Raw genomic sequence first — 27,002 nt, 5'->3', positions numbered from 1 at the left:
AAACAAAAACACATCAAGCTTCTTAATATTTAGAAATACATCCATATTCCTTATTACGTAAAACATTTAATTTATTTTGTAAAAAAGTCTTTAAATATAAACATAAAATACTGTAACTAAAACAAGTGCCTATTTTAAAAAATTAAATGTGTAGTAGAAATACGAACAAACTCAAAACATAGAGAAAGTACATAGAGTTTATTTTGGTAGACTTGCTTTTTATAGGCATTGGTTTAAAATGATTCTTTTCACAGATGATTCTTTGAAAAGCTAAAAAAAAAAAAGCAAAGGTTTACATTTCCTTTTATTTTAAAGATGCATAGTAATGACCTGGAAATAAGATTCTGCCATTCCTGTCTGTGAGAGCCAGCAGATGGAGAGAAGGGAAGCCCCACTGGCCTCCTCTTGGCCCTCTCTGGAATCTCCTTTGCACTCTGTGAGGCTGGCTGCTCCCAGACACTAGAGTGAGAGGCCATCATACAGTATATTGGGGGTCAGGGGCCACCAGAGGCTGCAGTCCCTTGGCTTTCACAGACCTGTGCATCCACCCCTCACCGAGGCTGGATAGGCAGGCTACTTGCTCCCGTGTCAGGTCATGCCGATGTTCTATGGCATGATCCACCAGACCCAAATCCTTCCTCCTTCCTCTACGTCCCTGACAGCATGCTCACCTGGCTTCAGGGGGCCATATGAAAGCCCCTTCCCGCTGTGTCCTGTTCTGGAGCATTTCCTCACCAGTCCAGAAGGGGGGATACCTCGCCTTTTAACAAAACCTAGAGACACTCAATGAAACTGGGGGACAATCTAGTGATCTACAGTTTAGTGGCTACGGATGAAAAGTTATGAGGAAACACAAAGTTTCCATGAAGACTTTAAAGCTCCTTGAGATGCCAGATTGCTGAGCACAGAAATCCCCCAGTTGTAGAGTGTGGGTAGCCTCTGGCAGACTGCCCCAGCTCTACTGTACGCCTTCATTCTCTGCATTCGGCAGAAATTCCAAGTCTTTGGTTTGTGTGAGGCAAAACCAGGTTTATGGAAAACATAGCATCTGCTTCATGTCTATTTTGTCTCCCTCAAGACAACTCGATGTCCTGACGAGCAAGAGTACCCTTAAAAAGCTCAATTGCTGAGGCCAAGCAGTGCGCCCACAACATCTCCGGCTGCTTTGACATGGCCACACTTCATTAGTTTTAATTTACAGAAAGGAAATTAAATGATAACATTTTTTTCCCAAAGCAGAACTGTCCAGAATAGGCCTTCAGCTTAAAACAAAACATAGCATGTTTTTCATTAAATAATCCCCCAAAGAAATTCAAAATTCAAAACGCCAGCTCTGAGGGATGACTGGCCTTATATTACAAAGTTTAAGAAATGAAACTTGCAACATTAGCTGGAGATCTTTGTCCTTGATGATATTCTGCAGACTCCCTCTCAAGGGTGAGTCCATTTTCCAATTTTGGGGTGGTGTGACTTTTATTTTAACTCATCACTAATTCCAAAAGAAGACCTGGGCATTTAAGAGAAAGTGATTTTTTTTTTTTTAAAGAAAAATAATTCTAATCGGAGCCTTATTTGCAAAAATTACTTTTGAAGTTCTTTTTTAAAAAAAGTTACATTTCCAAAAGACACATATTGGATTGGTGTACTTAATGAAACATGTTATTTTTTTCCTCCTATGGGGCTGTCTGTGTCTGACTAAAGGTAGACAGATTTTTATACTGAAAACCGCAAGTTTCTGGAATTAGCCTGACTGCGTAAGACCTGGATAAAGACGGTGCTAGTTTACAATGAGGGGATTTTGTTCAAAGCTGAGGGCTCCATCAAGTTTTCTTTCCACTAACTTCAATTGGGACTGGCAGGAAGAGAGAAGAGGGGACAAAAATTGGCTCTTTAAGGCTGAAAAGTAATGGGTGTGATTCATACGCTCAACAGAGATAGGAGCTGTGTGGAAAAAGTGTGGGTACATCTGGAAATGGCCAAGGTACAAAGGCTTCCTTCCCTTTGTTCTTCCATGGAGACTTTTAGCACATTGGATTTTGAAGGTTTTCTTTTAAAGCCACACACACACACACACACACACACGCACACACACATGGAGAGAGACACCCACACACACACACACTCTCCCTCTCTCTCTCTCTCTCTGAACTGATGGCACTCAGTATCAACATCATTTTCTCTCTTGGCAATATAAGGAAACAGGGGGCAAAACACCTTACAAACGCAATGCCATGGATTGGATCCTCTGTGTACTGCGTGGTCTTGTAGGAATGCTACACATTTTGAAATGAGCCTGAAATTGGTTTAAAAGCTTTAAAAATCCTCCCTGAGTGTGAGACTGAACCTTCATCTCCAGCTGTTAGAGCCCAAGCATCTACTCCTGCCTCTAAGCAGTGCCCCACCGATGCTTAAAAGATCTTGAACTTGATCAAATCTCTTCAGAATATGCAGTAAACTTGAACTTGGGAAGAAGAGCACATAAAATAATGTCGAAGTACTTGACTGATTTCCTCTACAAGTCACTGCGACCACGCCAGCTGGATGCCTCTCTAAGCCTGCAGACATGGTTACGGGGCCACCACAGTAGAGAGCAACTCTTGGAAGCCTGCCTTCTCTTTTCTTCACAAACACAAATGTAAAATAATTAAGTGCCACTGTCTGTTCTGGTGGGAAAATCTCTCCCTGGATGCTCAGGAACAGTGATCAGATACCTCTAACCCACCACTGGCCTGGGCTGCCATGTTTTGATTTGCCTTTTTTTAAAATCTACAGTATATATATATGTAAGTATGTGTGTGTGTATATATATATATATATATATGTGTGTGTGTGTGTGTGTGTGTATATATATATATATATATGTGTGTGTGTGTGTGTGTGTGTGTGTGTATGTATGTATGTTATAGATGGACACAATACCTTTATTTTATTTATTTATTCCTATGTGGTGCTGAGAATCAAACCTAGCGCCTTCCTAAGTGCTAGGTGCTCTACACCTGAGCCCCAGCCCCAGCCCTTGATTTGCTTCTTAATAGCCTGGTGGTAAAGGTCTCCTCTCCTGGGAGAGCATCTGACTTAGTCCTTTGCTGTTTCCACATAACATTTCCCCCCCAATAAACACAAATTCAAGCCCAAAGGGGAAGAGTGATTTCACACCTGTCGAGGGGCTTTACCTACACTGAATCTTCCACCTGTCAACCCTCTATCTAGAAGTACCGTCAAATACCTGATAAAATAACAACCACAAAATAACCAGAAAAGCCCAGAAATATAGAAAAAAAACAATGAATTATGAAATGACTTGGAGGGAGGAAAAAAAAATCCACCTAGAACTCTACATGAGTCTTCCAGCTCCCCTGGTGAGGAAAGGTGGCAGCGACACCCGCAGAGCACCTGTGTGGCTCTGCCAGGCCCCTGCCATCTGCAGACACGCGCCACCCGGCTCCTGCTCTACCGCCGCTTGGGCAGGATGAGGTTCCGCAGCATGTCGAAGGAGTTGCCGTCCGGGTGCACAGTCACCACCTCACCGCCCTCCTGATGAACCTGCAGGAACCCGGAGTCATCGAGGCCCACTATGGACACCTTCGGCCCCTCGGCACTTCCCAGGCGGACTTGTTGACCGCTGAAAAGGAAGCACAGCAGGTCACTGGGAGTGCAGTGGGAGGCTGGCTGCGGACAAGTATCTGAGTGTTTATCCCATTATGCAAAGGTGGGGTCCCAGGGAGAGGGTGAGGCTAGCTACTGGACCTTCCCTGGTCCCAGGTGACTGGTTAACTACTACTCAAACGACAGGGTGGTTGGTGGGTTGGACTCTCTTAAGCCACTGACACTCCCAATTCTGATCACCCTGCTGATTCCCTCACCCCCTCCACCCCTCAAAGGCCACAGTGCCACTTCTCTGGGTTGTTGGGTTGAGACTTGGGGCAGGAAGGCTGAGTCAAAATAAAAGACTGGTCTTACAAAATAAAGCTGAACAACATCAATTACAAGAGAAATTAATTCTGATCTTGCTTTCTTTGAATATTTTCCAGATGTACCTGTTCATTACATCCTTGTTAATTGTTTTCAGAATGGAGAATTCCCTCATACCTTAATTTTACTTTTGTATCATTAAAATTTTTATTTACTTATTTATTTATTAATTTATTTTTAATGGTGCTGGGGACCTTATATGCTGGGTAAGCTCTTTACCACTGAGTTTCATCTATAGCCCCTCAAATTTTTATTTTGAGGAATTCCAAACCTATAAAAAAGTTGAAAGAACAGTCCAACAAACCTCATCTCCCTTCATTTATATTCATACCAAATAATAACATTTTCTGTATTTGCTTTCTCTCTTCTCACACACACAAACACATTTATTTTTTCTGCATCATTGAAAATAAGTTTCAGGCATCATGACACTTCATGCTTAAATACTTTAACATATATCTCCTGCGAAGAAGAACAATCTCCTATAAAACCATATAACACCACTGTCACCCTCGAGAAATCCGGTCTTGATACACTAGTGATATCTAATGTACATTGTACATATTAGATACATGCTATCTCATATATGTGTAGCTAGTCTTTGTGCAGATTTCCCCATGTTCAATGGCTACCCTCTAAACACAACACGTTTACCTATCACTCCTCTTTAGTCTTCTTTAATCTCCAGCAAGTCTCGGCCTTCTCTTTGTTTGCCGGTTTGAAGACACTGCCTTTCCAAGGGTGGAGGCTGCTCATTACACCTCAGAGGTTCTCAAAGGTTAGCTGTAGGAGAGTCCCTGGAGCATCCATCCGCACACAGTGTGCAGCCAGGATTTAGTAGGTCCTGGCTGCGAATTTGCCTCTCTAACAAGTTGCCAGATGAGGCTGCCCCTGTTTCCTGGAGATCTCACTTTGAGAACCACTGTTCTAGAACATTCCACCACTTAGATGTTTTGATCATTTTCTCTCAGAACATAATAAACTGATTTTAAACACTTTCAACATTGTGTCCTCCCCTCACATCCTACCGGGAGGTATGAGATGCCTGCGTTCCCACTCCTGGCAACGCTAAAAGTTGGTCACTATGGTGGTGCCCACTGGGATTCTCCATCATGAAAGTGAAAACTAATTACTCAGACCAGGATCCAGGGCCTTGTTTTAAGACACTATTTTAACCAAGGAATTTTAAAAGAATGGAGACAAATGAGCACTGACCTGTGTATCCAGTATTTGTAATAAAGGGGAAGAACACCATTGGGCCCTTTGTCCTGGAACGTGTGGATCAGTGTCTCCAGCACCGTCACCGTCCTGGCGATGAGGTAATCCACTCGCAGGGGCTTCAGTGCTGCATTGTGCTGCTTATTGTATTCTGTGACGAGATCATTGATGCAGATGGTAGGATTACTGTTGGTTACATTGAATCCACAGCCTGGGCAAAAATAAACAAATAATTGATAAAATGAGCAGTTCAACATCTTGATGGTATCACACATTCCTCTTCACCACCTGGAAAAAGTTAGTGATTGTTTTGTGGTTGTTACTGCAGTGCTGGGGATCCACCCCAGGGCCTTGTCCCACGTCAGGCAAATGCCCTACCACGGAGCTGCATCCCAGCCCTACAATAATTGTTTCACTTCCTTATCATCATTTCATATCTACTGTCTCTGGCTACATAGAGACTGATATATCTCTGAGACCATCTTCCTTTTTATCCTTCCTATATAAGTGAGGACCATCTCAACTTCACTAGAAAGAAGAAGTTGGGGGGAAAAGTCACATCTCACTGAATTTAATTAAGCAGAAGCTATTATTGCAGCAGAACTTAGTGTTATTTCTGAAATAACGACTCTCATGTGGTCTAGCTAGGAATTGTGCTCTGTATCCAGCCCAAAATGAAGTATTCATTTATTTTCCTACTTGAATAGAGAGAATACATGCTTGAAGAGAGAGAATTTTATTCAGGGCTTAAGGCGTAAACTCTGGATTCACAGATTTCAAACCTTTGCCACGAGACATCCCTAGAACACAACTAATATTTTATCCTCGGAAGCCTCTGGGGCTGAGGCTCTGCTGTTGGAAAGGAGCAAGTTCCTAGGTGTGGTGTTTGAATGCGCTCCTCTGTGCTTACTGCTCCCATCCTCTGGGGGAGGGGTGGTGACTTCAGAGGAGCCCAACCTCAGCCTGCAGCAGGTCCCTGAATCAACCTAAGAGGTTTTAAATAAGAAAACAGGACTGCAAGAGCTAGGTCAAGGCCATCACACGGTCAGTGCCTCTAAGAAAAAAGTCCCCACAACATTTGCTTCAGGTGCAATGACACACCTATAGTGATAGGACTCTTCAGGAAATGTTTGGCCTTTATTAATGTAAAGGGATGGATGGGCTAGCCTCTGATTTTTAAAAGCATATCTCAGTTATTAAAACACAAAGCAATGTAAACTGCACTGGGGAAAAAAAACAAGTATTTATGGTAATGGGCAGGATCTGCAGCTGTGCCTTTGTCCACTTATCCAGCAACATATCTGAAGCACCTATTGAAAGCTGAGCATTAAACTGAGAGCGATCCAATGCTGAAAATCTCCCCTGCATTCAAAAACTTGAAAGTCCTAGGAAGATTAGTGACATTAACTACTGTCAACTTAGGCTCTGTCCTTCCAAGGACCAAAGAACACCCTGCTGACAACTCTGAATCTTTCCCTGGTTGAAGATTGCCCCTAGCCTCCAGTGGCCTTAAGAATTTAGTAAAAGCTACGGATTCATTCCCCCTTGTAGACAAAAATCTTTAGCTCCAAAACTAAATTAATTTCTTCAATTCCAAAGCCATCCCCAGGCCTCTTTGATATCTGTGAACACCACTTGGAAATTTTTGCATCTACCTCAATAATTCATTTAAAGATAGGCAACGGAGCTGTAAACTATGAAGTAGCTTGCCCAGAATAATACCGCCAGTTGGTAGCAGAGCTGGAAACATAAGCCTTGTGTTCTTTGGCTGGCACTTCAACACATGGTCACATGTTTTCTGTCCATTACTGATTTCTGAACACCAATTAAATTCTACTGGGCATCAGGGGCATGTCGGCAGTTAGATGAACAGGGACCTAAGAACTTCTGGAAATGACTCTGAATCATTCTTCTTGCCTGATCTGAATATGCAGAGGTGAAACGGGGATTCCGGACCCCACCTTGACCAGCCTGCAACTGCTTTGAAAGGTTAAAAAGAAGGCAACCCTTTCATGGCTGGAAGGTCAAGGCTCTGTGGCACAAACCTGTAATCCCAGCAGCTTGGGAAGCTGAGGCAGGAGGATCACGAGTTCAAAGCCAGCCTCAGCAACTTAGTAAGACCCTGTCTCTAAATAAAATACAAAATACAGCTGGGGATGTGGCTCAGTGGTCGAGTGCCCCTGAGTTCAATCCCTGGTACCCCCCCCCCAAAAAAAAAAGAATGTAAGGTCAGCAGGAGAACTCTTAGAAATTAACCTTCTTATTACATAATGGTATATTGTTTATTTTCATTTCAAATTCAATGATAAGCTGGAGTGTGTGAGGGATAAGAACCACACCTGTTTGATGTGATACCATCTGGTGGTTTCCATGGCCTTAGTCAGGAAATACTAAGCCCTGGAAGTGCTCTCGACCACCTTGGTCCTCTCTGCACATTACCATGCTCTATAAGACCCAGAAAAGTTATCCCATTTGACAATCTGCTCTTCCCATTGTAGGCATGAATGAGCTGTTTTAATTTTTGGTGTTTTATTAATCTAAAAACTGCAAATGGAAAGGCTTTAAAAACTTACCAATAAGTATATAGAATGTTTCTCCCATAAGGGTTGAGTTAACCAGAACTCCTCCGATCTTCATAAGGTCACTGTAATAAATATCGTTGGGCCACTTCACTCGTAGGTTGATATCCTAAAGGAAAATCTGCACATTAATGAAGCAATCACAGGACACAGAGGGATCAGATGGAGTCATTGAGCCGAAAGAAGATGAGCAGAATACTCCTGAAACTACTGCATCAGGGGCCTCGCCTGGGCCCTTCTCCGTTTTCCAGACAACTAATCACTTCTTGGGGACAATTCAATATTGAAGCAGCTCTTGGGGCCAGAAGGTGAGAGACCTAGAGAACATACTTAGCATAAACCCCAGAACTCTCCCCTACACCCCATCACTGCTTTTCATCATCAAAGACACTTTCTGAAGATGCCTCCTGTGAGTCAAGTTCATCAATCACCTCAGTATCAAGAGCCTCCAGCGAGGTGTGCGTATCTCGTGCTAGGTGCAGGGGGCAGGAAGAGAAGGACACTCTCAGGGTTCACTCCCTTCCAAAGATCGTGCTCAAAAAACAACATGCCCCTGAATTATCAGCATCATGAATGTTGGTTGATTCAGTCCACATTGTTGAGACACTGTAGAAGTGTCTTGAGCAGAATGCTATGAAGACCCAGAGGAGGGACTTGTTTTACTGAGTTATTAGAGAAAACCCTGAAGATCTTCCAACAGTCAACTTGGACAACAGAAGTGGACTTGTCATGTGGTCCGTTGCCACTCCATCTTGGGGATCTGTTTGTGCCCTGGTCACAGTAGAATGGACCAAGAGGAGATACTGCTTTGAGCGAGACCACCCGGGCCTTCACCACCCATATGAGCAGAGACGGGACTGGACCATGTGGACGTCATAGCCACCAGGCTCAGACCTGAGGCTGGCAGCTAGGTCTGGCCACGTGGGGTAAAGGAGGCTCCTCTGGGGACGTGAAGCTGGGAAAGAGACACTGGGCACTATGAAGCCAGAGACCAGAGAGCAGCTGGTGGTCTCCAGGTCCCGTGGGGCTCGTCATCCTGCACTGTGTCCCAGGCACAGCACCGAGCCCCTTCTCAGCACGAAACTCGCCTGCTGGGACTAGTCTCGTCTGTATGGAAGAGATTATGTGGCTGCCTGAGGTTCCAGCACTTGGAAGTGTGAAGCTGGGATTCAGACCAGGCCTCCCCGACAGCCAGGCCTGGGTTCCAACACTGTGCCGTGGGGCCTGCTGCTCCTGTGAAGCCCTCCTTTCTGACAGGCTTCTTACCTCCCCTGCTCTAGAAGCTCTGCGGTCCTAGCACAGCAGCCTGGGCTGAGAGCAGAAGTGCAGGAGCAGCCCAGGCACCAACAGGACGTGGGGTGCTCACAACGGGACCTTTCAATGACAAGGACCTTTATGTCTCCTTTCTGCCTCGAGTCAGGGTTCTCAATGTGGGGAGGCATCTGGCATCTAGTGGGCGGAGGCGGGGCTGCTGCTGCATGTCCCCTCAGGCCAGCACTGCCCGAGGACAAAAATGCCAGCAAATCATCAACAGGCCTCAGGTTGAGAGGCTCCTCTAGAAAACCTGTGAGCTGGAGACTTGAGCCTTTGTCACTCTCCCAATTCTCCAAGGGATTTCTTTCTCTTCTCTTCCTGCCACCTGTGTCCTCACAGTGGCACGGTCAAGCCTCTGCCTCCACAGGAGGACAAAAGAGTTCCCATAGCTCAGACATGGCTCCTCTGCCTGGTGGGCGGCAGCTTTTCTGAGCTGGCCCTGAGCGCCAGCTCTGGCTAGGCTTCATGGTTTCCGATTTTGTTCGGGAAATGAAGCAGCTTAAGAAATTCTGGGTTCTCATGAGGACAAACAAGAACGTCTATCCCGAGATGCAGAGACAGGCCATGTTCTTAGTTTTTCTTTTCCCAATCACTGATTCAAACAGCTGCTGTGATCCTCCCGTGGCTAAAGCAGTGTGCTCGGTACTGTAGGGACCCAAGGGGCAGGAACCCTGCCTTCAAACAGCTGGAACTTCATGGGAGACAGAACAGGAGCCCACAGGACTCTGCTTCAAGGCAATGTCAGAAAAGTGGTTCAGACACTCAAGGTACTATGGAGCTGTGGAAGGAGGGACCACTGAGAGACTCGGGGAAGGCACCTCCCTGAGCTGGGTCTTGAAGGGTGAGCAGAAGCTCAAGATGCAGAGGAGAGGGAGGAGCAGGGATGGGGGGAAGTGATGGGCAAGAGTCCAGGCAGATGTCACAGAGAGAAGGAGCAGAGGGAGCCGGAGCAGGCCTCCCGCAGAAGCTCTGGAAGGAGGTGGGCCCTGCAGTGATGTGCCTGGGTCTGGTCTTGGTTTCCACGCGGATGTAACATCTAACTAGGGGCCAGCCGAAGCCCGAGTGAAGGTCACAAGAAAAGTGAACTCTACATAGCTGGGGCCATTTCAACCATCGAACAGTGGCTCTATGTAGGCCAATGAGGCTATATTAAAATAAATTCAATTCAAAATCCAAATCACACACACAGGGGTGCTGAGGCGATGACTGTGGAAACAGGCTGGGAACCTTGGTAGAAGTTTCTTAAGGTGCACCACGGAGGGCAAGCCTTCTCCCTCCCCACAGCCTGCTGCCCCCAGAACTTGGAACAGCCCTGTATACAGAAGGAGCTCAAAGAATGCTGCTAAGTTAACCAGTAAGACTACAAGGTCAAAGCCCTGAAAAAGGTGAATAGATTCATTTAAGATTCTAGTCTCAGTATTTAACTTACTTTCCTAAGACTCATTACCTGTTGCTCGGTTGACAATACTTCCTCCCACGATGGAGCTTTGGATTCTGAAGCTTCCTCTGAGAAGTATGCAGCTCAGGTGCTGCAGACCTGGCTCCTGAAGGTCTGTGACTGTCTGAGGAGCCCCCAACTCAACAGACAGTGGGGACACTGAGTGTCTGGTAATAAGCATACGTCAGCATATTGTGGGGAACACAGACTTTGGAATTATCTACACCCAGGGGACAGCAGAGACGCATGTGCACGTGAAGTCGTGGCCACAGGGGACGGCAGGTGAGAGGCAATGGCGAGGACTTTTCTTTAAATACCAGTGGAGGACCTCAGCTTCTCTGAGAGTCCTGCTCCTAACATATTGCTCCAGGAACCCACACGATCATGAGAACTGCAGGTGGGAGGGAGTGGGAGGACCTCCTTTTTATATCCATGTGAAATCCTTGCAGGAACATTTGGGGGGCATGCAGGGAGGCAGGGAAGGAAAGGCTCCAGTTATCATCATCCTCTTTTCCTTGTCTTTTTAATAACTGCCACCAAAGCATCCCTCAGTCACAATGACACAGGTACCTCTGTCCTTACTTTGGGAAAGACAGTGACTGACAACCCTGGATGCTGAACTCAGTCAACCGTAGGCAAAGGGTAGCTCTGCTGAGCAGAGACAATGGTAAACGCAGGTAGGAAAAGAGAAGGTTTTTTTTTTTAGTCCATAAAATAAGACTTTTTAACAGAAAACACAGAAAAATAGCTCCCATCCAGTACTCCATCAGAAAGAAAAAAGGAAAGCAAGAAAGCTGACAAACAGGAAGGACAGAACATTCTGGAGGACACAGGCACTCTGGCGGGGCCGGCAGAAACACCTGGTGGTGCTCGTAAAACTCCACTCTGCAGCCAGCAAAGGGCAGGTGGAGGTTCAAGTCCAGCTGCCAATTCTGCAAACATATGCCACAAACCAAACAGGCCGAGCTCTGCAGGCTCAATAAGAAGGTAAGGGAGTTGAACTACACGTACCTGATACTCGGGAATGGACCGCACTGCCTCCACAGCGGCGAGGGACATCAGGTGCTGCACAAACGGAATCCTCTGTCCCAGCTGAGACCTCAGGGGGATGGAGACCAGCACAGTAGAAAGGGCACAGCCCACGGGGCTCAGCCAGGCATTCGGTCCTCGCCCTGGAACACAGACCACTGGGTATCTAGTGCTTCACCAAATGGACGCTCTGAGGTGGGAGAGTGCCCCACTTAGTATTCTGGGGTGAACTCAGTAATCAGAAGGGCACTGTAAAACTTGAAGCTGTGTTGCTGAAAGGGTTTCCCTTAATTAGCATCATGCTCTGTCCCTGTGGCATATCATTCGTGCTCTGATGACTGAATCTTACAGCGTCTGAACATGGGCTTGCCTCATTCTCACTGCCAGTCACAGGGTGAAGACAGACATGCTGGGAAACTGGAGCAGTCTACACTGATCCAGGAGAAGTTCTGCAAGCCACTTTTTCAAAGTGATCCTGTTATGGGGTTGTCCACACAATCCAGTGAACATCACTAAACACCACAGCAGTTTGCTTCAAGTGGGGGGACTGTATACCACATGCTGGTTATCTCAAGAAAGTAGTTTTTAAAAAAACGACCCCTAACATTAACTCTCTGAGTTGTTACTTTTCTTAAAATTTAATTTAGGAAAGTAAAATGATCAGAATGAGAAGTATGATTAATCAAAGTTCTTTTAGAATGTTTTTAAAAACCCACCATACTGAGTCCCGTAGTTTTGAATCATTTTTTTTTTTCTTATTGAGCTATGTTCAAGAGGAATAAGTGCAAAATAACAGATTTTTATTTCTCTGCTTCTTCTGAAAAAGCTACACGAGCCTCTGAGAGCTAAAAGTATACTCCGTGGGCCTGGCTGGGGATCAGGAGGGGCAGGGCCAACCTGCTGGTGTCTCTTGCAGACACTGGGCAAGGAACCTGGGGCAGACCGCACATGGGCTCTGGAGGATCCAGGCTCTTGTTCCAAGACCAGCGGGTGGAAGAGGCCCAAGCAGCACCCTGCTTCTGTGGTCACTTTGCAAAAGATCATTGATCTAGTGTCCACTACATGAAAATTCCAGTGCTGGCTAGGGTGGGAATCCACACAAGCGAGAAGCCCTTCCACATGATACTTAGAGACACAGAAGGACCCTCGGGAGGACCTTCAGGAAAATAAATCTAACACAGTTATGATTTACAAATGCAAAGACCAGAACACATCAGAGAGAAGAATTTACAAAATGTAGGCCCGTGGTTGTTAAGGCCATCAGAAGCAAATGTCGAATGACCAACCTACACGGCCGTTGAGAGAGTATTTTGATTCTGCTGAGGCTAACGCTTCCCAACACGGTTTCCTTCCCTCTGGCCCCATTTCAGAGGGCTGTGAAAATGGGAAAGACTCCAACTCAAGTTGTCTCAGTGATCAGCACACAAGATCAGTGGGCTCTCTGGCCAAAAGAATCATAGATTTTAGCAAAGAAAAACAACAAAAGATGACTGACCTTTGCCCTGGGTTTGCCGGACTGCAATGGCAATTAAGCCCATTTCCTGTGGCATCTCAAACATCAACCTGCAAACGGTGGGAAAAACTGGTCAGCTGGAACAGGGAATCGTGCAGGAGGAGCCCAGCTCCGACAGGAGGGGACAGGGCTTGTGTTCACCAGTGTGCGTGTGGCCAAGGAAGTGGAGTCGCACAGCTGGAAGGGCTCTGCCCTCCTTCACAGCCTCTGCAGTGAGAATGCCCACCAGAGCTGAAGAAATGCCCGAGGGCACTGAGCGCAGAGGAGGGACAGAGGCACCTGTCGGTGTCCTCAAGACTGGGTCAGATGATCTGTCTTAGGAATATTCCACCAAGTTCTTTCTTCCCCCTCTGGTGCATGCACTCTGCTCAAGTGACAACTAGCAATTGCTGACATTTGTTTCTACTTACGGTGAGTTTCTGTTCAAACACCAGTACACAATCACAACAGAAGTTTCTGATTATTCAGAAAACCAATATGGTGGCAATAAAGACGTTTAAAAGATACACCATCCCCTGAGAACTAATTATGCTTTAACTATAGTAAATAAATCTACACCTTCTGAGAACCTGGGAGAACCTGGATCATTTTAGGCTTTAGTCCTGCTTTTAAAATAGTTTCATTTAAAAGAATACAAACTTCCCTTTGGGGGATCGGGAGGAAAGTGCACCACATCTCCACCTAAGGAGTCAACATTAGCTTTTTTTTTTTTTTCCCAGAAAAGACAAAAACACACAAAACCCCTCACTCTGAGAATTTCCTCCAAACTACACTCTACATATTTTAACTATGTGTTGGACCTTTCCTCTGTCTTCCATGTAGTTGCCCATCTGGTACTGAGCACACAGAGCTCCCAGCAAAATTCAAGTCTGCCCGTTTGCAGTGCAGCTGGGAGGGACACTCTGCAGTATTTTCTTCTGAGAGCGGCAGGGCCTGGAGGAGGGAGAGCTGGTATTCTGTGTTAACATAAAGTTTCCAATGAACAATCTCCAGGGCTCCACAGTACCCCTGTGAGGAGAGAGGGGCTCTAAAGAAAGCCCCTGCCCTCAGCAGCTCTCCTTCCTGTCCAACAGGTTAAAGAAATTGCATGGAACTTCCCAAATGTCTGAATTTGGGAAAAGAAGAAAAATACTTAAAAGTAGAGCAAAGCAACAGTGTTCCCGTGACCCAAGGACTCACAGAGCCCCACCTGCTGGTGGAGCTCAGAGGGGCCCTGAGGACCCTTCACTTGTTAAGGAGATCCCAGGTCACCCGGGCAAGGCTTGTCTGGTGGGACAGTTGTGCTCCCCTGTGCTGCTGGGGCGGGCACTGGGCACTCTGGGCAAGCCATCCAGGGGCCCGATCCACTTCCATCTCACATGGAACACAGCTCCGCAAGTATTTCTCTTGGACACCGTGAATAACCCATTGAGATGGGGTGTGCCTATGCACTTCTGGGCTCCAAGAATAAAGCGTCCTTTTCTTGTGCTGGACTGGCAGAAAGTCCTGAGAAGGAGTCTTTGACTGTGTGGGGAGTTAACATTGTCTTCCAGGAACCTCTGCTTTCTAGAGGGTCCCAGCGACCCTTCGCCTGGGTTCCTGAGGCCCAGGGCTTGGGCTGGGGGCTATTTAGCACATTGTGAGCAGATTGCAGAGGCTCTCTGGATTGCAGGCAATCTAGGATGTTCTTTAAATAAACAGACAGGAGATGGTCAAATGCTAGCGCTAATGATGGTGATGGTGGAAGGGGGTGAAGGGAAACAGGGTGGTTCAGAAACCAAACACAAGCTTCCAGAACAAAGAGGAATGATTAAGGGAACACATGCACTCAACTGCTAGAGGTTTGGCAGCAGTTAACAGGGCATATTAATGAGAGGACTGAGCCTGTGTGCTGAAGGCCCAGAGGAAATTCTGCAAGGAGGGAGACAACCGGGGAAGGAGCTAATGCTTAGTTTGAGACAACTGGAGGCCGCCAGATTTATTTGTGCTATCTGAGATAACTCTGGGGGCCAAACCACAAGGCTTACAGTCAACAAAGAAGCATTTATGAACTTTGTCAATTTTGCATTTCTGAAAACAAAGCTGTTGCAGTTTGCTTTAGCAGAAAAAAGAAACCATAAATGCATTTCCATCCTTCATAGTTTATACCTTTACAAAAGGAGAAAAAAAAAATTCAAGGTTACATAACGATGACCTCCCGGCCTTGGTGTATTTTCTTTCCTGGCTGGCAAGGTTCCTGTGAGTGGTGACTGTGTGCATTCACCTTTGTACCAAAGGGGCACCCAAGGAAAGACCTGTCCCCTGGGCACTGAGTGAGTCGCGGTGGCCCAGGGGGGCTCTGCCAAAGGAAAGACCTGATTTCCACCTGGTCATTAGGATGTTTAAGAGTCATCATACTTAAGAGTCATCCAGAAGGCCGGGAAGAATTAGGAAAAACTCTGAATGAACAAAAGTTTAAATTCAGACCTATTCCATCCACTTGGAGGATCTAAGCCTAAGGAAGAGTCCACATTCACCACAGCGTTGGGAAAGGAAAAATCTGGAAGTGACGTAAGGGTTCACTGGGGGAATGGGTGACTGAATTATGGTATCTAAACTGATGGAACAATTTGTACTTGTTACAAATGACAGTTAGGAAGACTGTAGAGCAGCATGGATGCCAAACCTGCAATACAATGTTACAAAGAGCAAGATTTATACTTTATTCCTTCTATGTAAAATTCCTAGAAAAGGGAGGGAGAGACCTGGTAAAATGGTAATGGTGGTTATATTAGGATGACTTTTTTCTTTCTTAAAAACTGTCTCTAATATGATAGATTACCTTTATTTTATTTTTTAATTGTAGTTGGACACAATACCTTTGTTTACTTATGTTTATGTGGTGCTGAGAATCGAACCCAGCATGTGCTAGGTGAGTGCTCTACCACTGAGCCACAACCCCAGCCCCAGATTACCTTTTAATTTAAGAATTATTTTTAATTTGGGGGGATTAAAAAGCATAGTTTTTAAGTTTATATATAATATCAGTAATTAATTATTCATAAATATTTCAGGGACTAAGACCAAAAGATCTGCTTTAATAATAACCCAGACAATCACCCATGGTTGGTTAATCTGCAGCACTCCACAGCTAACAAGTCAGAGCCTGTTTGATGGTAACCAGTGAGCAGAAATCCCAAAACCAGTCTGTCTGTATGAATGGCAGCCTACAAATCTTTACATTCTCTGACTCAGTGACTACACATCTAGAACTGGCTCCTAAGGAGTATTCAGATGGGAAAACAAAATAATTCAGGCATGGAACTATTTGTGGTGGCATTACTGATACATTTTGAAAACTCAAGAACAAGCTAAATGGTCCACCATAGAGGGATGAAAAAGCACCTGGGTCCCACATGATACAGTACCCTGCAGCCCTCAGTGACGTGGGCAAATGCCACTGGACTATATCAGGTGGTTCACTCAGGGTGCAAAATCCTAACACACCATGATGCCACTGATGTTAGAAAATACACTTTAAAAAATTTTGAGGAACACCACATTAAACCATTAAATGGTTTTCTTAAGGAATTATTTGAAAAAAATTAAAAAGCAAAAAGCGGAAAATAAGTCACCCCGGTAAGTCCCTCTTCTCTTTTAAGTATATACTCTAGAATTTTTTTCCTTTAAAAAAAACAAACACAAAGACATGTCTTACAAGATAATTTCCTGAGGACTAGAAAATTTTTATTTTGGAGCTATTAAAATGATGTTCTAGATGAACAGTTATCACAATATCCATAAGCTTTATTTTTTAAAGTCTTAAAAACTGGTAGCATAATATGATTCCCTTTATATAAAGTATGTCTTTATAGAAGAATACAGGGCATATATTAACAGTGGTTATCTCCAGAGGATAGAGGTAGAATTAAATGATGCTTTAAATCTCTTCTTTATGTAATGTCAGGGTGGTTAGATTCCAAGAGACTTTTATTTCCTTTTTTTTTTTTTTTTACACTTTTTCTGGAATTTCCAATATTTCAACATTTGGACTGCAGCTATTTTACTATCAGGAAAGACATTGTTTATAAAAAGATTTATTTAAACTTAACTTTTACGTAGGGTAAGCCTCACCCACCAGTTCACTTGCTGGTGAGGTGCCTGCCCCCTCCTCTCTGGAGAGATCATGTGAGAGCAGGGCACAGGAGGCTCTCCCAGGCTCCAGAGTCGCCCAGCAGCCCCCATGAAACACGGGCCATGCCTGTCCTTCACCCATTCCCCATGCGAGGGCAGCACGCCAAGGCCCAGTTATGCGGTGCCCTGGTGCAGGGACAGCCTCTTTCCTAAAGAGATGTTGAGCAGCTTTCTCTGGAGGAAGGAACCCCACCTCCCTCCAGGGGATCCCGCTCCCAGGCAGTCCCTGGAGTCTCCTTCCGGGTGGGGTGGGTGCGGGAGTCTGGTGACCCCTGAGCCCCCCAGCCTGAGGGCGCCTGGAGTGAGCTGCACTTTCTGTGTTGTTCCTCCCCCACGTTTGGCACCTGGTCTTGGTTCTGCCTTGGTTCTCGGCGTGCTTTAGAGACATACATTCCCAGGCTGCCCCCAGGTCTTCCACCAGTGGGCCAGAAGAGGGGAGGCAAGGGGACCCTGGCAGTCCAAGGGCTCATGACTTACTTTGGTTTTTAAAACAGTTTGTTAGCATCCATCACAGCCCGTGGGCACATGTGCGGCCTGAAGGAAAGAGTGCCAACCCCCAATTCAAAACTAGTCTTTTTTTTAAATATTTTTTTAGTTGTAGATGGACACAGTGTCTTTATTTTACTTATTTATTTATTTGTATGTGGTGCTGAAGATTGAACCCAGGGCCTTACGCATGCGAGGCGAGCACTCTACCACTGAGCTACAGCCCCCAGACCCCCATCAAAATAGTCTTTTAAGTGTTTTACATTGTGAAAACCAATCATTCTATTTGTGCAGTACTTTTTTTTTAAAGCTAAAAATACAAAATATCAAGATATTTTATTTTTTAAAAAAGTTTTCACTTGAACTGTACAATTGATTATTATTATTATTATTATTATTAATTGCTTTCTAGACAAGAGTGCACTGTATTGTTTTTTGGAAGAAAATGAACAGTGGTTTTTGCTACAAACACACCCCCACCTATAATAGGGAGTGGCCGCTGGAGGCTGCGCAGGGTGGGGACGTGGCCTGGTGTGGACCTGGCCCTGTTCTGACTAGGTACTGCTGACCTGGAGGCTGGGTGCATGGGCAAGTTGCTGGTCCTGGGGAGCATGTATTGCCCAGAGGCACTGGGGCTATGCTGACAGCCAATGAAAGGTTCCCAAGGAACTCTGGAAACACGGAGGTAGAGTAGAGAGAGACTCCGGATCAGAGATCTGGGCTGAAACTCCAGTGCTGATATGATCTCCATCTAAATCCCCGCAGTCACCTACAGATGGAAACTCTGCACAGTTCTGGTTAAATGAAATATAATGGAATACACAAAGTGTTTTTGACAGGCACACCTTAGCTCTTCTCCCTGCCAAGAGAAGAGAAGGCCTCCTGTGACCTCTTCCTCCTTGGGATGTAGAGGGTATGTGAGAAGGGTGGGGGGGGACAGTGTGTTTTAGGTCTCTTCAAAAATTCTAAGATGGTGCCTCTCTTGTCTAGCCACCTCCTGATGTCTCGGGCCTACACACACCCACACTACTAGCAACTGGGACCTAAATCTTCATTTCCAATTCTAGCAGCTCTGAACCCACTTAGTAAATCCATGAGCTGCTGGTGGAACAAGCTTCTCTGTGGACTTTGTTTAGGCTGTCGCCTAGGAATAATAGGGGTCAGCGAGAATCTGGTTGTGACAGTCTGTTAATGACTCTTCCGCTATGTTCTAGATTTGACATTGAAAGCCACACAGCCCCCCACCGACCCTCCTTTTTAGTATGCCTAAGCTCAGATCCCCTTTCCTCTTTTGGTGTCCAACAGGATGACTATTGGGAATCTGGACTGTCTGAGAATGACGTCATCACACTCCTGCCTGTGTGTTCCCCAAACTGGGGCTCCACCTGCACTTCCACAAATGCATGCTTGCGGGTCAGCCCCCACCCCCCTCAGGGCCTGTTTGATTTTCATATCTCCTAGCATTCCAACCATTCACAGCTTGTGTGTGTGTGTGTGTGTGTGTGTGTGTTTTGGTTCATCTTCCTCACCTCCAACGTCATAACAGCATCCACATTCCTGCTAACCCATTCCACTGTTCAAAGGACGGAGTTCTTTGGGTCTAGAATAAGGAACCCTTTCAGTAAGTCAAGCACTTATTAATGTTGGTCTGTATTATTCAACAAGATGGACACAAATCATTGTTTCTTACTCTGACACTTCGCCATTAATACCAGATGTCTGGGACCACTGGCCTTCCACCTTTGACTAGTGCCATTGCTGAATTCACACACAGGCAAGGAAGCTTGAACTACTCATGGTGCCCACAGCTACCAGCTATCTCTTGGCCACATCTCCATGACGATGCTGATCCTAGGTTTCACCTCTGATGGTGAGCCTTAACTATACCCCAGCACACTGGACTCAGACCATGTCCTGTCTCCTCCCCCAGAAGTCTTCAGACCACAGGACATTCTCAACCCATCTTTCAGGCTGCTCAGAGCTCATAAATACACCTGTCATCTTCAACTCAGGGTGGACCAGCTCCCAGTGAAGAGCGTTCACAAACGTTAACATGAGTCATCTACCCACAAAAGGTCCTCTACTGGGAAATGCTGCAGCTGTTTCAGAAGATGGACCTTACTCGCCTTGACTTGTGGCAAGCAGATATCCTGGAACCATTTTCCTGCAGGCACGGGATGTCAACTGGTCGTCTGGGATCACTGCTGATAGTTTTTGCACTACAAGTACAGCTTCATGTACATTATCTCACCTAAGCCTCACAAAGCTGAACAGGACTTTCCTTCATAGACGGGGACATGGTCCCAGACAGACAAAACCCCTTCTACGAGCCTGCAGAGGTGGAGATCAGGATTCCAATTTGATCTGTTGAAAGGCCCTGCTATTTTTTATTTGATTGGTTTGATTTTTTTACTTTAAAATCTTAGACTTGTAAAAAAAGTTGCAAGAATAATACAAAGAATTCTTATATAGCCTTAACCCAATATCTAACATTTTCCAAATTTTAACTTTTTCTCATTTATGCCTTCTCTATTTGCCTGCCTATCCATAATTCTTCTCAGGACCATTTGAGAATAATTCATGGCCATATGTCTCTTTATCCCTATAATGTACTTCAATGTATCTTTCCTAAAAATCCAGGGTACCATGTTAGATAACCAGAGCATAATTGTCAAAATTAGAAACTTAGCATGGATAATACTATGATCTAATCCAGGGGCTAGCACACTTTTTATGTAAAGATCAGATAGTAAATATTTTAGACTTTGCAGGTCACATGGTTTGGGTTGCAACAACTCGATCCCATTGTCCAAGTGCAAAACCAGCAATGCCTCTGTTTCAACAAAACTTATTTGTGGAGACTTAGAAATCTGAATGTCATGTAGTGTTCATGGGGCACCACATACTATCCTTTTTTTTTATTTATTTATTTAAACAACTAACACTCTGTTTTCTTGAGCAGACTTAGGTTTACAGAAAAACTGCAGAAAGTACGGAGTTTCTCACAGGCCCCCCCTGCCCCTGAAAGCTTCCCTGTCATTAACACCTCACATTGGTGTCATACTTGAGTTATAATTTCTGAGTCAACACTGAGAACATTATTAACTAAATCACGCTTTACAGCAGGGTTTACTCTTGCGCTGTCCGTGTTACCTGTTTTGATCCACATGATGTTAAGTTTCACTGCCATAAAACCTTCTGTGTTCCACTCACTCATTCCTTCCTCTCTCTGAGCCCTTGGCAATCACTGATCTTTTTACCATCTCTAGAGTTTTGCCTTTTCCAGAATGTCATATAAAGTCTATTTCTTTTCATGTTTTCCCAATCTTCTAAAAATGTTAAAACACTTGTAGCTCTCAAGTAGCACAAAAACTGGGAACAGGCCAGATAACGGCCAAGCGCCACGGTTTGCCAACTCCCAACCTAATCTATAGTATGTATTCAAATTTCTTTCTTCCATTGAAGCTAGAAATTTCCATTCTCCTGATAATGCTCTTTAGAGCAGAACACAATCCTTTTTTCTGGCCTAGGATCTAATCCAGGGTCATTCCTGCATTTAGTTGTCACACCTCCTTAACATACTTTACCCTGGTTCAGTTATTTAGTCTTGTCTTTCAGGATTGAGACAATTTTTGAAGAGTAGGATGGTTATTTCATAAGATACCCTCTGTTTAGATGATCTGAAGCTCCTCGTGATAAGACTCAGGTCTGTAATTTCAGCAGAAATGCAGAGGGGCAGTGCTGGACCCTTCTAGGACAGGTCTGAGGAGACATGCCATGCTGGCTTTTAACCCTGGTGATGCTGGACTGGGGGCTCAGCTCAGTGCGAGAGGCTGGCCTAGTAGGCCTGAGGCCCTGGGTCCCCCCAGAATTATAATAAATGAATAAAAAGTGATGTTACCTTGACCCTCATTAGTGGCAAGGTGCCAAGTTTCCTCACTGTTTGTTCTCTGTATCAATAAACAGCAGATGATGATGCGTCCCATAAAAGAAGACCCACTAATCTTGGCCTCTATGGATGATTCTTGCTTGGATCAATTATTTATTTGATGGGCATCAAATGGCAAATTTCTGTTATTTCTTTTTTTTACCAATTTGTTAAAGTTCTACTGTAAAGAACTTTTTCTTTTGCCCTTGCTTAATTATCTTTTAATTTATTTATATCAAAATGAGCTTATGGGTTCTTATTCAATAGGGAGAATCCATTCCTGTCATCACTTATTGGGAAACTCAAATGGCCCCAAGCCTGGCCAGCAGCCGTTCCTTTCAATGGGCTCTAGGAATATGTCCTTGTCATCTCTCCACATTGCCCTACCTTCAGGCGTAAGAAGTTCCAGCCTCATCTTGAACCTTCTCAGTCCCAGCCTTGGAGTCAGCGCTGCTCCATGGGGCTGTGGCTCCTTCAGCAGACAATGGTATTTAAAAGAAATCTGGGTGCTAGACAAGGCAGGGGGCTTCCCTCCTTCTCCCTTGTGTTCCTCTTCCTTCCTTCTTCACAGTGAATTACCTGTTTGTGTCTTCTGTCTACTTAAAGAGTTCCTTGTGTATTAGGAAATATTATGTTACGTTTTGCAAATAGTCTCTCCTCACGTTTATAACTTAAACGTTTATTAAACTTTTGATTTTGCTTATGGTGTTTTGTGCCACACAAAAGTTTTTTGGTTTTTTTTTTAATTTTTTTAAACCTCTCTGGAGTCAAATATGTCAATCTTTTCTTTTATTGTGGCCTATTTTTCTATCATGGCTGGAGAGCCATTTCCTCCACCCAGGCTAGACAGGAATGCATCCCCTTGTTTCCAGTACTTAAAGAGTTTTGTTTTTAAGATTCCTGACCCATTTGGAGTTTATTTTTGAGTAGGTACAATACGGGTCTGATTCCCTGGACCCCACCCCGACACGTGTCACACTGTCCCAGGAGCACCATCAAGAAAAGTCTGTGGTCAGTACACCTTCTACTCTGCACCCAAGGGGTCTCTTTCTGCTGGTCTGTCCATCATTCATGTTCCTGTGCTGCACTTTTAACTACAGAGGCTTCCTGGCATGTTTGAAAATCCGGCAAGGCCAGTGTCCATTGTGTCTCTTTTTTTTCCTGAATTCTCTGGCCATTCTGTATATTTCCTTTTCCAGGTGAATTTCAGCTGCACTGAGGAAAAGTTTGAGGCTTTTTAAAAAAAAAAAAAAAAATGCATTAAATTTATAAATTAACCTGAGAGAACTAACATCTTTGTTAAGTTGAGCAATGTCTTACATTTGTTCAAATACATTTTTGCATCTTTCAGACATTTAAAATCATCTCATGTAGATTTTACATATTTCTTAAGTTTGTTCTTAGGTATACTATCTTATTTGTTGCTACTGTAAATGCATATAATAACACCCTTAACTAGTTGTTTTGTGCACACAAAGACTTGTTTTTTACATATTGTTAATTTTATATCCTGCTCTCTTAGAATTCCTTTATTGCTTAAGTTAGAGAATCACCAGTTCTCTAAGATTTCCCATGTACACTATCCTTTTATCTGGAAATGAAGTTAGTTTTATTTCTTTTCCGATTACTTAATTGCTTCATTGTCCATCTGGGTGGGCCAATACTTTTAGTAAAATGTTATACAGAAGTGGGGACAGTGGTGTCCTTGCCATGTTCTTAGTGGGATTTTTTTTTTTAGGGTTTTCTCATTAAATAATTTTCTATTTATAGTTCACGTGCACACACACCCCACACACACTCGCAAACACACCCTCTGACTGCTACCTCAATATGACAGGCTTCCAACAGCAAGTAACCAGCCAACACAGCACCATTTTTCCACTCAGGTTAAGATTTCTCCAAAGTCTTGCAAAGAGAGGAATTAATGAGCCACTGGGAAGGGGTATCTTAGCTATGGGTACAGAGTGGGCTCTCTGGCTCTTTGGAAAGTACTTCTAGGTTTTGGACGGTGTATGACTCAACAGTATCTGTTACCAGGCAACAGTCAGTCCCTGAGCCCTCGGCTTCAATAACATTCTCAGTTAAACACCTCAACAGCTCCACTGGTTGTCAGAGTCATTTTACCGATGAAGAGTCTCTTGCTGTTATCAAAACAAAATCCAAAGATAGAAATATTAACAGTCTCTTGAAATGCATTTGTGTAACAGTCTTGGGAAGTTAACAATTTTTTTCTGGAAAGTTCTGGAAACTCCCAAACTTGAAAGGGGATCCTTGCTTTTTTTTTTTTAAGAACTGAAACAGAGTCATCTTAAATTTTCAAAAATTGAGTACTATCAGATTAATGGCCACCTTCATTCACTGCCTTATGTGTCTGAGTAGACATTTCCGTGCTTTGTGGGCATTCTGTTTCAAACATGGCAGTTTTCCTCACCAAATTTATGTAAAATAATGTAATAAGACGTTTCCTTACCTCCAGAGCCAAGGGGCCTGCCAAGCCTCGGGGGGACAAGGCAACTGGAAGGCACTGACTTCCTTCCTCGAGAAGGGCGAGCGCAGCCCTCCTGCTCGGCCCTCATGGGGCCCTTTGTCCCACCCTTCCCAGGGCCCTTCGGGATAGTGACCAAGGGAACCCCCTGCCCTGCTTCTCCACCACCCTGCTGCCCAGCTAGTCACCCTTCCTTCTTCCCTCCCAGCCTCTACCTCTCTCCAGGGCCTCCCTTGGGCTCCACGCTGCCAGAGAGCAATCAACACACAGCTCTGTGACCAGCCTCCCCCTCCCTCCGCAGGACCCCGGAGCCTCCTTTTCAATGCAGGACCTGCTCCATGCCATCCTGGGTTTATGGCCCCCACGAACTAAAGCTGCTTCGGAATCCAGGGCTACAACAGATTTCCTTCAAATGGTTACTTTCCACTTCTCCCTGCCAATTCCATTTTACTCATCTCTCCACTTCTGTGCCTGGGGGGCCGGGCCCACCGGGTTGGCTTCTGGATGGCTTCAGCGCAGGCGGGGTGTTTTACATCCCCCCACCCCTGTTCTGAGCCCTTCCGCGGTCTGGTTCTGTTTCACTATGGATGCGCTGCACTTTCTCCTCTCCCCTTTCTACCAGCGGCTCTGAGGAAGACTGAGAAGCACGAGAAGCCCTGTGCAGACACCTGATAAAGCCATCGAATGCTGTGTAGATCCTGGTTGTTACTGTCCCTGGCTAAAATGACGCCCAGCTACCTGTGCTGATGGCCAGGCCAGAAAAGGCTCCTACTAGGGGCCCATCCAGCACTCCCTGGGGACACAGGGCTGCCTGCTTCTCGTCCCCCCAGCTGTCACATCGGCTGCAAATAGGGAGGGCTGGACTTCTCGCAGGGTTCCCCATCATAGCATGCTAGCTCGAGGACTCAGTCGGGCCTCCCTGCCCCTCCCCACTTTGGGTCTCTGGGAAGTTCTCTTTCCCCCTTGTCCGTTCAGGCCCAGGTAGCAGAGCTTTCTTCCGAGGCGTTCTCTGGAGACACTGCCACTCTGCCTAGAGTCCCCTCAGCCTCCCCTCTCCTGTCGGGTTTCCCTTCTCTGAGTTGGAGCCGTGTCCACCTGGGGCCTGGTGGCTGGAGGTACTGACCTGGCTTAGTGCGTGGAAGGGGCTCTCCTCCAACAGGGACCCTCCTGCCAGGAGAGGGGAAGGGGTGCGGAGAGGGACATCCTTTCCCCTGAGGCTTCCTGAGGCTACCCTCCAGGTCTCTGTCTTCATCCTCTCTTTCCCTGCCCTTCAAAGAGAACCTGCTTCCCACGTGTGCATTTCTAAGCGCACATACTGTCTTTTTTATTTTGCTTGACATCTTAGAATCAGTCTTCTGTGTATGTTTGTATATGCTTTTCTATTTAAACATTTTTTTCTTTTTCTTTTTTTAAATCTAAAAAACACAGAACCATACCGCCAAAGGTGTTAGGAAACACGCTCAAATAAGGAAGGCTCCAGAGGCTGTTCTGCCAACAAAATGCCAGTAAAATCTGAAAGCCGGGTTCAGACACACTGGGAACGTTCCAAAATTTAAAACTTAAAGAACCTCTTTATTCCAGTAAATCAGCTTCCCTGTGAATACCATCAAAATCCTATGCTTTAATGAGTGAGGGAATATCAGAGGAAGGGGTGGAGAAGGAAAGGATTTGGACCAGTATGAAATTTAATTTAAAAACTATTATGGGAAGTTTAATTTCCCCCTCCCCCAATCAAATGCATAAATCTCTCTGTGCATTTTCTTTGTTTCATTTTTCCTTAAAAATAAGGGGAAAAGATATCCTGAACCATCTGAAATGACGACAGGGAGTGGGGTAGGGTTTTAAAAGCAAATATTTATCTATGGGATTTCTATTTATTAAATGCTATATTGGCTCTACAGGAGAATCCAGAGAAATCATAAGCAAAGTTGCATTCTCAGTAAGTAATCAAACCAGGGAGCAATGGCGTGGACAGGAAGAATAATGAACGACATGAGGTCACCCGGGCTACTTAAGATGTAGGGGGACATAGAGGTGTCAGGGTCCAGGGGCAGACAGTGGGTGGCCAAGAGCACACCCTGAGCTGCACCAGAGATGTGGGTGTCAAGCTTGCCTTTGTGGCTGATAATGTCATCTTCATGGGGCAAAGCTGGAACTTGCTGGAGCCAAGAAGTACCGAGCAACCCGCAAAAGGGTTTCTCAGGTGTTTCGCAGTGATGTGCCCGTGGGTGTGTATGCGTGTGCTGGCGTGTCTAGGCACTGAGGCCTCCATTGTAACTTCTGCCACATGGTGTTGGGGGCTGTGGAGGTTTCTCCTAAGAAAGGCCCCCAGGGCCCCAGAAGAGGCACCAGGACGCTGGCAGGGAGGGGCCATCTTCTGGGGAGTGCTGGGCAGTTCAGCAGGCACTCCCTTCCTCCTAAGGTTCGGGGATCCCTCGCCACAGCCAGGGTCACAGAAGACCCAGGGCACTCTATTGGGGGCACACGTGGCAGTCACCTGCCCATGCTGAGCACCGATCTCCTTACACAGGTAGGATCTCAAGAGACTAAGTGGGTTCCCTGCAATGGAGCCCCCAGCAGGGTATGTGGCATACCTTGGACATTTGGCCAAATCTGGTTCTTGTCCCCAGAAATGGGCAGGGTAGAAGGTTCCCTGGTGGCAACTCCTCAAAAGGAGGAGCTCAGACCTCCCAGATAAGACCATTTTATACAGGGCCCACCTCCCACTGTCCTAGGTGCTCCTGCCTGAGAGAGGTCTCTCAGGGAAGAGGGATCTCCTCTCCCCTTTCTACCAACGGCTCTGAGGAAGACTGAGAAGCACGGAAGCCCTGTGCAGATAAAGCCACTGAATGCTGTGTAGATCCTGGTTGTTACTGTCCCTGGCTAAA

At 45.4% G+C, this 27,002-nt stretch overlaps 1 protein-coding gene across 9 annotated transcripts in view; it reads right to left on the bottom strand.

The window, feature by feature from the left end:
* Positions 1–179: 179 nt before the first annotated feature.
* The window catches only part of Hlcs (holocarboxylase synthetase), a 196,124-nt gene continuing 169,301 nt past the window's right edge, over positions 180–27,002 (bottom strand). For all 9 annotated transcript variants that reach the window (XM_071615050.1, XM_027929202.2, XM_071615048.1 and 6 more), the window contains 5 exons: positions 13,046–13,113; positions 11,533–11,693; positions 7,764–7,878; positions 5,188–5,401; positions 180–3,622 (listed from right to left, as the gene is read on the bottom strand). In XM_071615050.1, the coding sequence (XP_071471151.1) occupies positions 3,451–3,622; positions 5,188–5,401; positions 7,764–7,878; positions 11,533–11,693; positions 13,046–13,113 (730 nt within the window). In that variant the 3' untranslated portion in view covers positions 180–3,450. The remainder of the gene's footprint in view (positions 3,623–5,187; positions 5,402–7,763; positions 7,879–11,532; positions 11,694–13,045; positions 13,114–27,002) is intronic.

This window comes from Marmota flaviventris, chromosome 8, assembly GCF_047511675.1.
Source record: "Marmota flaviventris isolate mMarFla1 chromosome 8, mMarFla1.hap1, whole genome shotgun sequence".
In the NCBI taxonomy this organism is placed as follows: domain Eukaryota; kingdom Metazoa; phylum Chordata; class Mammalia; order Rodentia; family Sciuridae; genus Marmota; species Marmota flaviventris.
The sequence above is the reverse complement of the archived record's forward strand: the minus strand, read 5'-3'. Positions and strand labels throughout refer to the sequence as shown.